At 45.2% G+C, this 12,045-nt stretch overlaps 1 protein-coding gene across 4 annotated transcripts in view; it reads right to left on the minus strand.

Moving 5' to 3' along the window:
- Cdk5rap2 (CDK5 regulatory subunit associated protein 2) overlaps positions 1 to 12,045 on the minus strand; it is a 178,379-nt gene that overhangs the window by 12,946 nt on the left and 153,388 nt on the right. For all 4 annotated transcript variants that reach the window (XM_029540087.1, XM_029540086.1, XM_029540085.1 and 1 more), the window contains 6 exons: positions 11,867 to 11,986; positions 9,694 to 9,810; positions 7,681 to 7,870; positions 6,750 to 6,874; positions 3,600 to 3,677; positions 2,487 to 2,752 (listed from right to left, as the gene is read on the minus strand). In XM_029540087.1, the coding sequence (XP_029395947.1) occupies positions 2,487 to 2,752; positions 3,600 to 3,677; positions 6,750 to 6,874; positions 7,681 to 7,870; positions 9,694 to 9,810; positions 11,867 to 11,986 (896 nt within the window). The remainder of the gene's footprint in view (positions 1 to 2,486; positions 2,753 to 3,599; positions 3,678 to 6,749; positions 6,875 to 7,680; positions 7,871 to 9,693; positions 9,811 to 11,866; positions 11,987 to 12,045) is intronic.

Here is a 12,045-nt window from a genome sequence, read left to right on the forward strand (position 1 = left end):
ATTGCTACTAGACTAAGAAGAGAACCTATAGTAGCACCATCCAGTCCACCACAGAGCAAATGAAACAAATGAAGCCTGGATACAATTCCTGACACATCCGCCAAGGGCAGGTGACTGAGGATGGATGGGGTCAGGTGCTCTCTGTGCTGGAGGTATAGTCACATAGGGAGGGGTGTCAAAGGCAAGAGAAAATAAAGAATGCGGTGCAGAGGGAGAGAGAAAGGAAAAGAGGAGGAAGAGGAAAACAAAAAGCATTTCTCTTTGCAATTGATAAATGTAGAATGTAAGTCTATTTAAATTGCAAAATGACAAAGAGCATGAATACTATTCAAAAAAAGACAAAGGTGTCTTGAAGCAAGCACTAGCTTAGACACAGGCTGTCTACCCTAGGGGGTGATGTAACAGGCTAACAGTTATCAAGACTCCTAAAATGTTCTCAGCCTTCCAACTGGGAAACCCACTTCACACATAATCAAAATATGGTCAGAGATTGGTACATAAAGATGACACATGAAACTGACATGTTCACAACAGTGAAAGAGAGACTAGCCGATGCGATGTCTAAGCAGCTCATTGGCAGCCACTGAAGACAAGTTCTTGAAAGGAAAATAATTAATACCATGTAGCTGAAATATATAAACTTCATATTTCTGATTATTTGATAAACTTTATGAATGCCCCCAAAGTGTGTATTTATATTTGTATGTGTATTATAAATCTGTATGTGCATATACATATGAACACTTGTGAGTGCTGACCTGTAAGTGGTATCTGAAGAGATGCTTTGTTCTTATGCTTTTCTCAAATTTCTAGCTTTCAAAGCAAAGATTTTAATCAGAAAAGAACAGGAATCTTATAAATGTTAATTTATTCAATATTACTTACAGGCCTTAGGGGACTAAATATTGGTTATTTAATGTTCAGCAAAAACACTATCCCTTCTTTCATGAAGCTTATCATCTGATAGAAGATAAATGCAGATCTGATTGTTAAATAGAGTAATACAAAACAAGCAAAGCCACCCACAAAGCCGAAGCAAAGAGAACAAGAAACTCCACTGTCTTCAGTAAAACCCCAAGAGCGACTGGGATAATGATTCAGTACATAAACGGTGTGCTGACTGAGATGTAGATAGGAGCTGGATCTAGAATCATGTAAAAACTGGGTAGGTATGGTGGCCATCTATAATCCCAGCACTAAGGAGGGAGAATCAGGAATCCCTGAGCCAAACTGACTAGCTACACTAGTGATCAGTTAACTCTGGGTTCAACTGAGAAACTGAATAATAAATAATGCAGAGAGCAATAGGGCTGGATGTCAGCATCAGACCTCCACACACATATGCACCTGCCCACATGTATATGAGACCATACATGTATGAACACCATACATACAAATACAGGTACAGGAAAAGAAACCCTAAAAGTAGGTTACAGAAGCTATGATTAATAGGAGCTCAAAAGTTTAGTACCACCTAGCATTGGTGGATCTCTGCCAGTGCCTTGGAGGAATTACATGACTGGCATTTGTCAGGCATGGTGAGTTGTGTCTGTCAGGCACATAAGTCTCTGAAAAAGGCAACTTGAGATGAGGATTCCAGGAAGATGAAGCAGAGAGAAGAGGGAAGAAGAGGATGGGGAATGCCAAGCCAGAGAAGTCAAGAGAATCAGGCTGAAGACAGATATTATGGAAAGAGGAACCACAGCCTGTGGCCCTGCCTGGTCAGAGTAGAGTCTGACAGGGAACTAACTGATGATGGGTAGACTGAATGAAGCGATCCCAGCAGACAGAAGCCCTCAGAGTTGCTGCCCAGAGAGAAGTGAAATCAGGTGGCCATCATTGTCACAAGAGAGTATATTGCAGACTGAGAACAGTCAGCTTTCAGCATCTCTACAATGGGGTGATATTATTTCCATCTCAGGGAACTTCTGAGGAAAAAAAAACATAGAAAAACTCCTTTGGAGGAAGATGAACTTGAGTTAGATGTAGAACATCTCTCAAAATCACATCCATCACAAAGTGGCTACAGTATGGCACAGTCAGACGTGGTACTGTACAGTCTGGTTTGGGTTCGGTACAGTGTATGAAGGTCAGGACTTCCAACTTCCTCAAGCAACCCCAGAGCCAAGCAGACAGGTCTATCCAAGGTGGTGTATAAATAGGTGGGTAGAATGACAAAAATACAAGAGAGCAGAGGGTCAAAGAGTGGTAGCTAAGAGACTGGAGAGAAATGAGAAGTCACACAGCAGTACAGCATGCCACTGAGCCATGGTAACCCACGTACAATCTCACCAAGCTGTCGACCTGATCAGCAACAAACTGCCACAGCATCTTCAGGCTTTCCTATGCAACACTTCCCAACTCCTCCCGTTTAGGGCCTTACTGAAGTCCAGGGCACTGCGTACCTTGCAAAGAATTTGGCCAACCCCTCTGCTTACTGAGCCAGGAGGAAGCATCTCCCTCCCTGAGCCTGGCACTCAGGTTACCTTTGGTCCCAGCTTCTGACTTGTGGGGCTCAGAGCCTCTTGGGTTTGAACGTCCATCTTGGCAAGCAGTGTCTGGCCCCAGCTGATCTGCTTATAGAGGGCATCATAGTCCTCAATCAGGCCCAGCATATGGTGGCCACTCTTGCTGGCCCACACGTGGTGGCCAGCAACCAGGCAGGGCATGCTAGCAGGGCTGGTGGCAGAACTGGTACTGTCACAGGAGAGGGAGTCAACATCAGTTCCTGAGAGCAGAGGAGTCTCAGAAGCTACAAAAGGAGAGACAAAAATGTTAGGTTTTCTTGGGGTGGCACCTGTGTTCAGAGTTATGTTAAGAGAGCATAGCAAAAAAGGGACCTGGCTCTGTGCCTCCAGCTATGTGTTACCCCATGCTGGGCGAAGATTCAAGTCAATTTAACCAATGTTTATTGAACACTTACTCTGTAGTAGACCCTAGACTGCCAATATGAGCCATGCTGTCACCTGCAAGCCAATAGCTTAGGCTCTAATGAGGCTGCAGGAAATATAGTGAGACAGTGAGAGTCAGTCAGAGCTCAAGAGAAAACAACAGTCTGAGCAAGTAGGGAAAAGTCAAGGAGGCTTCTTGGAAGACGGGACACAAGCTGGACTGGTCAGGAAGCCGTATCCAGACAGAGAATCCTACTGCTTTTTAAGGTGGTTGATTGTGACTGGGGTGGCTGGGAAGGCATTTTACAGAGAGGGCTGCATCCGTGAGTCTTGAGGAAGTAGGAGGGTTTAGACGGGTGAAAATGAGGAAGTGTGAGCATTTTCAAGCACAGTCTAGAGGTGATGACACATCTGTGTGGCCACCCCACTGCAGAGGGACATGTCTGGAAAGCACTGCTGAAGCTGGATCCCAGAGTCCTTACAATACATACTAAGGCGGTTTCTGCTTAATGATTTAAGTTTACATCCTCTGAAGTTGTGCTTGGTCAACACCCGGGATGTGTTAAAGTGGCTTTAAGATTATCTTCTAGAGATACAAATCTAAGCCACAAACCAAGGTCAGGTAGCCAAGGGTGCCAGGGACACCCTCTCTGTCTATTTTAAGTCCTAATGTTATACCCCACACTAATGCAGTTAGCCAGCTTGTACCTGATTTAGGTGCCATTGCCTGGGTAGATTCAAACAGATCAAATGAATTGTCGCTGGCCTCAGGACATTTGCTGCTATCTACAAAAGAAAAAAAACAAAGCAAGAGTGGAAAAGCTGCACCTTACCATCACCAGCACTAGAAAAGGGTGGGATATAAATAGGGGAGCGTATCTCTCCTGCGTCCATCCACTTCAGGAATACGACATTCACTCACTCACTCACTCACTCACTCACTCACTCACTCACTCACTCACTCACTCACTCACTCACACATTCCCTGCATACCAGCCCTGTAATCGGTACCGTGTATATTCCATTCACTCCCTGCCTGGTACCCTGTGCAGGCACCAGGCAACAGAGTTGTCAAGCCCAGAGCCCTGTCTGTCAAAACAGTAAAAAGTTAACTTCATCTCAGTGTCAGGGAGAAGGGAGGGAAGAACAGAGATGGGGCACTCAGGTGAGGAGGCTGGCCCCAACGTGGCACCCCAATAGCTACTTCTGAGTTGTCTGTTAAGACTTTTTTAGTGCACCATGAGAAGGAGGGAAAGAAAAGTCAAGCAGAGTACTGGGCAGGTGAAAGGACACAGGAGCGAGTCATCATCTCAGGGAGAAGACACAGTTCCTGTAGCTGAGGACTGGAAACAGGGAAGGACACACTGCAGGGTCCAGGGCTTGTTTCTGCAGGTTAAGTGACCACTCAAGGTGGGGCGATGTCAGACCAAGGTCTGTGTCATATATTGGATGAGTTAGTGCGGAAGCTGTTACAGTAACCTAAACATGAGAGGAAGTGACCTGCAAAAGGAATTGGGGGTACTGCATCTGAAACACTTTACTGGGAGTCCATGTGATACCACGTAATAAGGAAGCACTCTCATACTTGAGAAGTTACTGAACTCTCCAGAGCTTCGTGGGCATAACAATGCTGTAATTTGTTTGTTAAAGAAGGAGGCCAAGGCACAGAGATAACCCAGCATGCAATAGCAGAGCAATAAATAAGTGCAGATGTTGGGTTTTCCTATGCAAGTTTCTCCCACCCATGTCCCACTAGGGATGTGGAACAATGGTGCTCCAGCGAAGATGTTTTCATAAGACATTTCTCCAGCCTTTGAGACTTTCCCAGTGGGTTTATCCTAATAATGTTGCAGAACAGCAAAAGCCATGCTACCATTTTTTGAAAACTAAAACTCCAAATAAACCGGGACATGGTCAGGTGACAGAAACACAACAATCCATTCAGTAGGAAGCCCATGTGTGAAGAGGGGACCATTATAACCACTTGCTGGTTTGTTCCAGTTCTTGCTGGGTGTGTGGCATGGATGATTTCTCCTCTGCTCCTTCCGAGATACTTCCAGACTTAGACAAGTTCACAAGCAAGTTTGAAACAGACCCACCTCTTTCCTGGAGGCTTCCTAGGCCATCCAAGATGTTAAAAGGCAGAGGAAGAGGTCTGGGTTCTCACTTAAGGGCAATAAGAGAACCTGTGTAGTGGTACACACTTTGAATCCCAGCACTGGGAGGCAGAGGCAGTAGATCTCTGAGTTAGAGGCCAGCCAAGACAGCCAAGGCTATAGAAAGAAACCATCTACCCAAAACCAAAACCAAAACCAAGGCAAGACAATGAAAAGGCTCTTTGGCCTGGGTGAGCTGTGGGGAAAGTAACCAGATAAGCAGAGCAACAGTGAAAGTGGCAGGAAGCCCAAACCCCACTGCTGGAGAAGCCAGTGTCCAGTCAGTCAGAGACTAGGCAACTGTGTAAAACTGAGGGCTGAGAGCAGACAGACGCTCACAAGTCACATAAACCTGTATGGCTGCACTTTCACAGGGTGAAATGAGTTATGTTCCCTACTGTGTTTGTCCAGCTGAAGAGGCCACTCAGTGACTGACAGGGCCTGGACAGCCAAAGTGAGGGCCCGTTTCTGGGCCTTTTTTGACCTCCATGATAGCTGTTCCTGCAGCTTGCTCTTCAGTGTGTTGTGGTTTGAATGCTCCTTTCTACCAGGTCAGGAGGCCCTGCAGGTTGCTGATCGGATCCAGCCCTTCCGGCCTTCTCCACATGCCTCACCTCAGGCCTCTGCAGACATATGGAAAAGGAAGCCTTGATATCTCACAAGACCAAAGGTCAACATCAAATGGACTCAAGGGCATTCCAGCCCACCACCACCATCTAGCCCCCTCCCAAGAACTAGATACAATTTAAAAAAACAACTCGACTTTAAAAACAAAAATATTGGCTGACTTAATTGCTGCTATTCCACAGGCTAAGTAAGAGCTGGAAATTAATTTCACTTCTGGCCATAAAAGCCTAGCAAATTGCACACCAAACCCCGAAATTATGTCTAGTAGTAATAAAATCTATTTGGACCAGAATTATAGAATGAAAGGGGATGATTTTAAGGGCTACAGTATATTAAAAAGGCAGGCACAATAGCAAGAATAAGAGAAGCAACTTGAGAAAAAGCCAGAGCTGCGAGATGACCCCGTCTAGATAAACTTTCAATAGGGAGAAACCATCTGGAAAATTAGTTTTAGAAAGCCCCCCACTGTGCCTTAGAGTTGATTCTCAAACATTAGACCCTAGAGTCGAGGTGCTCTGGTCTACACTCTCTGGAGGCAGAGCGAACCAAGGCTAACAAGCACCTCAGAGAAATGTCTAGCATGTGGTGGCACTCTGGAAATAGCTGCTGAATGAATGAAGGGAAAACTGTGACAAAAGGTATTTCTTTGATGCCTACTAAGTGCCAGGAATATGGCTAGGATGTTTTAATAAATAGCCCCATTTAGCTTTCACAGCGACACACAGTAGGTGCCGACAGACCTGCTTATAGAGGCAGTAAAAGAACAAGCTGAGATGAAGAGTGCAGACTTCAGCTTGGACAAAAGTCAAAAAAGGTAATATATACTTCAAGGCTAAGGCAGGAGAATTTTGAGTTTAAGGCTTATCTATGCTTTAGCAAGACCCTGGCTCAAAAACAAAGAGTGGGCCAAAGAGTTTGTTTCTAAATATACCTGGTCGACGTAAGAGCCAATGTAAAGGATTTAATGGTAATATAGGAGAAAGTAAGAGTCACGGATTCCCATGTCCACCGCTCAGCTGCTAGGGTGAGCTCATAGCCATGAGATGGTTCAGGCCTTGCCCTGAGCACACAGTACCTTGCTGTAGCGTCTGATGTTCCTCAGCCAGCTTCTCATACATCTTAAGCTCCATTTGAAGGGACTGAAGCAGCTTGTCCTTCTGTGAGAGTAGCTGCTGTCTTGACTTCGCCTCTTCCTGCACCCTGAAATGATCCCAGCATGGGAAGAGAGGTTAATTCTCTCTGAAGGAGGCTTATCCAATCCCCACAGGACAGGCCCAGGCCATCTCGGCCAGAGAGTGTGGACAAAACGTGCTGGGACATGTATGGTTAAGAGTTTCATCATAGCCCCCAATTCCCAGGTATCCTAAGCCTTACAAAACATTCTAAAGGAAAGTGCCCTCCAATTTCTAGCAGATACCCTAGGAATAGAACCCAAAAGGCTGTCTCTTTCCAGGGGTTCAGAGCTAGGAAAGAGTCAGGACCTCTGTCCAAGGTTGTCTAATAGCACACTTAGGCAGGGAAGATGGGGTTGGCTGCTCAGACAGAAGAGGAAGCTCTGTGTGTTGACAGATGGATGAAGACAAAGTCTAAGGGGGAGAGTGAACAGATTCATGTCTCCTCAGCTCACTGAAAGTCTCCCAGTGACTTATACCATTTGGAGCAAAACTGGCACCTTTAGAGGAGAGGGGCCCAACAGGATTAAGCACCCTCCCTCCTCTCTGTCTTCAGCTCCTGCAGTAGCCAGATTTAGCACCCTCTCTGATTCACCACTGCAACTTTGTCTTAGGGCCTATGTGCCTTCTGACAAACATGACCATCTCCAGATAGTTTCAGCTCATACATGCTTACTATGTACTCAAAAGAGGTCTTTTCAGAAACCCCATCCTTGACCGCCATAGGAGAAAACACCATCCAGCCCCCATCAATCTTCTCTTTTAGAGGACTATTCACACTTTTTTTTTTTTATCATATTCCCAGGCCACCAGAAACAGCTGGGTCACGCCTACCTGCTCAGCTCCTGGCGGCTGCTGCAGACCTCCTGAGTCAGCTCCTGGTTGTGTCTCTCCTTCTCACTGATGTCTCTCTGTAACCTTTCATTTTCTTCCCTTACACTGGTGTATTCTAGCTGAAGGTGCTCAAGACTCTCAGCTTTCCTAGCCAGGGACTCGCGTAATTTTTCATTCTCTTTCTGTTTATCTGCAAATACCAAAATGAGAAGGGATACCATTTGTGTTTTCCAACCTTATTACACTGGTACAGTGCTTGGAGCCCAAGCACTCCAAGAATACAGAAAAGAATGAGATTTAATCTGGCATTGATGGTTCTGGCATTCCAATTATCTCATGCAGTTTAGGCAGATAAATCTGTCAACATCAAGGCTGCAGATTAAATATCACTGAAATGAAAGGGGCCTGTTTAACTTTCTGTTACATAATGGGCCTTGAAAACCTCGTTACTCTCTGCCTTAGAGAGTATACACAGTGGGTAGAGCAACAGGCAGGAACCCAGATGTCAGTGTGTGTGGAGAGCTGCAAGCCTCCTGCAGAGAGGCCCCCACAGGATGTGTGGACTCTGCAGAGGAATAAAATAATCCTGGAGGCTCAGGAAACAATAAGGCTGGAAGTAAGAGGTGGGGTGACTGATTTCTAGTGTGGCTTCTCCACTTGCTTACAGTGACCCTACTTACTTAAGTGACACTCCTTGGTGTCCCTGGGCAAGGGCAAAGATGAAGTTACTCTCTGTATAGGAGTATTAGCCTAGACCTTGAGAGCTGAAGGAGTGGTAATGGTGCTAAGTCACAACACTAACTGTATAGGCACTATAGTAAGCTGTCACATGTCTCAATGTCCTGCTTCATACTGCCAAGGCAGGTACTCTGAATTTCCCCATCTTCCAAATGAGAAGCAAAGGAATGGTAGGGTTAAGGCTTCCCTTGGGCCTACAGATGGAAGGGGCACAGGCTAGATGTGGATGAACTCTTAACCATGATTCAAATATTTCCATGTAACCTGGGGCTCCTGTTGGTCCACATGACCTCGGCACAGCTACATCATTCCTGCCTGGTTCACGCTCCTCAACTCTAACCTGGGTCCTGTCGGCTAGCCTCCTCTGATCCTGAGTCACCTTGGGTAATCCTTCACTTCCTGTCTAGACTTAACCCTTGAGAACCAGAGTCTGAGGGCCTGCAGCTCTCTAGCATAGGTTTATCACAGCAGCCTCAGTCCTGCTTGCTATAGGTTTACCCTTCTCATCCACCAGACTACAGTCTTCTGATACACAATACAAAGGCTCATTTATTTATCTATCCAGTTAAATCCTTACCCTGTAGGTAAGGATAGAAAAAGGTTGCTCAATGAATAAATGAATGAATGAATGAATGAATGAATGAGGTGCATTAGCCCCAGTTTTGACTATTAAGGCAAAATCAGTATCCATATCCCCCCAGGACTATGGGATAAACTGGCCCACATTCCAGCTCCAGCACCTATGGCTCACAGACCATAGTAGGGCAATCTCATAGGCTGTGAAATCTTACCTGAGAAACAGGGCTAATAATCCCTCACTCTAGAGTCATTCAATATGAGTGATAACAAGTAAAAGCTCTCTGGCAGCTAAGCTCTAAGAGAAGGAATTAAGAGAAGGGTCTTTATAAGGAATTTTGGATAAACTTCACTGATCGGGGAAAATCTCAGGTTCAGACTTGGGGTATTAAATTTCCAGTGCTTCTCTTCCTCAGTGATGATGGGACAAGAAAATACAGTAATGTACTGAGACCCTGGTAGTAAAACACTGTGCTGGGGGCTTTCTACCCTACTTGTCACAACAGCTAGGTAAGGCATTCCTTAACCTTTCTGTACCGGCTTCTTAGCTATAAAACAGGAATTCTCTGTATGACTGATGCACAGTTAAAGGTAGAAAGCTGTCAGAGCCACCCCACTGGAATTTAAGATGTCAGCTCCGGCAATTCTTTGAAACAAGGATTTTGCGGCTCAGGGTGCTGGTGGCCTCTGATTCCTTACCTTTGGACCCTTTCTCAAGCATCATACTGAGGGCCTCATTCTGCTTCCTCAGGAAATGTATCTCTGATGTCAGAGAGCTGTGCAGTTCTAAGCCATAAGCAGAAACATTTCTGGAGCCTGTAAGAACACACATGAATGGTGATTTACTGACTCCCTCCAGGCAGGATGAATGAATCTTCCAAACAAATACATTGAAGTAATGCAGAGGTGCAGCATGCACTGAAGACTGTCCCTGTGAGCCACATAGCCCTGTGAGCAACGTAGTACAGCCAGAGCCTCAGGGGCAAGGACAGTGATCTTAAACGGGAGGCAAGAGGAGGCCTCCACACTTCAACTGCCCCCCAAATAAACAAAGCTGAGAGCTGAACCATAGCATGGTAAGAGAGGGCAGCAGCAACATCATAGCCAGCCGCCCTAAGGCCTCTGACTTTGACTCTGAGGCAGCTCTCCTAGAAATATTCTTCCTACTCTACAGAACTTGTTTCTCTAGCAAGTCAGTCATGCAAAATGAAGTCAGATAAATTCCTATTCACAAATGTCTCGTCACACCATCTCCCCTACTCATTCCAATCAACTCGGGGATCATTTCAGAGTCCCTGGCCTATCTCCTGCTTCTTAATAACTGCAAGGCATGACGCAAGTTGCATAACTCCCCCAAGTCTTGCTTAGCAACATAAAAGTGCCTATGCTCTTATTCTATGGTTACCATCTGAGTTAGTATCTAGGGGAATGGTGAATGAGGCCATAAGAGAACCAAAGACTGATCAGACTAAGCAGCAGAAATCCCAGTATCTATACTGATCAATGTCAGCGTAGTTAGTAGAAAATAAATAATAAGCCATCAAACATAACAAGGCCCAACTGACACAGTGAGGACAACCTCTGGAATGCTATGAAACCAGGCTTTCCTTTGGGTGTCACCTCTGCAGTGAGCTGGAGGTGCTAAGGCATGAGATAACGGTTTTTGTTGTTTTTTTTTTTTTTTTTGGGGGGGGGGGAGGCAACTTCTTCGCTTGATATCATATGGAGTCCTGCCTCTTTCAGACCTACTCCGGAGATGAACATTTCACCTTAGGGGGAGGCACAACTGCTTTTATTTTTGTCTTTGCAGAGACTGTAACAACATGGTGAGAACAGCATGTCTTCCCATGCACATAAATACTTTATGAATGCCTTTTTGTAAACTTCCCTGTCAGAAGAAATTACTCTCCAGAGCAATTGTAGCCAGTGGTCATTTGAACCCCCAAATAATTCTATAATTAGATTTGCTGGCGGAAGTGTAAAACAGAAGGAATCTAACTCAGGTATTACTAAGAGTGAACATGAAAGGCCTAGGCATGTATTTCTTTCTCATGTTTGGCATAATAACTTAGATTAATCAAATTCCCTAAAGATGCAGGAGAAAGATGATGGATACACGGGGTGAGTGGAAGCACAGTAGAAGAGCAGGAAGCTTCTTGGAAACTGCAGCAGAAACTGGAGGACTCGCAGACCCCCTGCAAGCTGCCTTCTGTGTGGACTAGAGAGCAATGAGAAGTGGACTAATGTCCAAATCCTAAGTCTTACCAATGAATACTGCCTTTCTAGACCTCAGTGAGACATCTCTAAAATGGCACCACGGTCCTCACCTACTGCAGGGCACTAGATTTTAAACTGGTCATGTTATATGAAATAACAAAATAAAACAGTGATAAAACCAACTGTTTATTGAGTGAGCACTGAGCAAGGCTCTGTTCATGATACTGTGTCATTTAATAATACCCTGTGTCCCAACTAGATTGCTCAAAGTCACAGAACCAATCTACAGAAGAGCTACATCCACACCCAAGTCAACCCAACCAACTTAACACAATGAAAGTGAGGAGGAAAGGAGGGAGAGAGGGGTTAAGAAGCACACAGTGGAACTGATTGTTCCTAAACTTTGTGACTGGGTGTCTTGGAATGCTATTTGCCACTTTTGACATGAAAGATTTGCCAGACTGCTAAATGCTGGTCCATTATTGATGAAAAAGCAAAACATGGTTCTATTCTCTTTTAGAATCCCTATTTATACCTCTACTTTGAGGGCGCAGGTACAGCTTAGGACCCCAGAGGCTGGCAGACCGGACAAACAGATCACAGTGCAGCAACCTACCTGGCCCAAGTCCTTACCCTGGGAAAGGCCCCTCCTCACCTTGGTCAGTCTCAGACCCCTGCCGTTCCAGCTGTTTCCGGAGCTTCTCATTTGTTTTAATAGATTCTTCCAAATGCTTTCTCAAAGTTCGAATTTCCTGTATGTGTTCCATTAGTAAGTCTGTAGGAAGGAAGAACATTTTAAATTTAAAGTATGAAGCCCCCAACAAATTGAATAAT

The sequence above is a fragment of the Mus pahari genome, chromosome 6 (genome assembly GCF_900095145.1).
Source record: "Mus pahari chromosome 6, PAHARI_EIJ_v1.1, whole genome shotgun sequence".
Taxonomy (NCBI): Eukaryota; Metazoa; Chordata; class Mammalia; order Rodentia; family Muridae; genus Mus; species Mus pahari.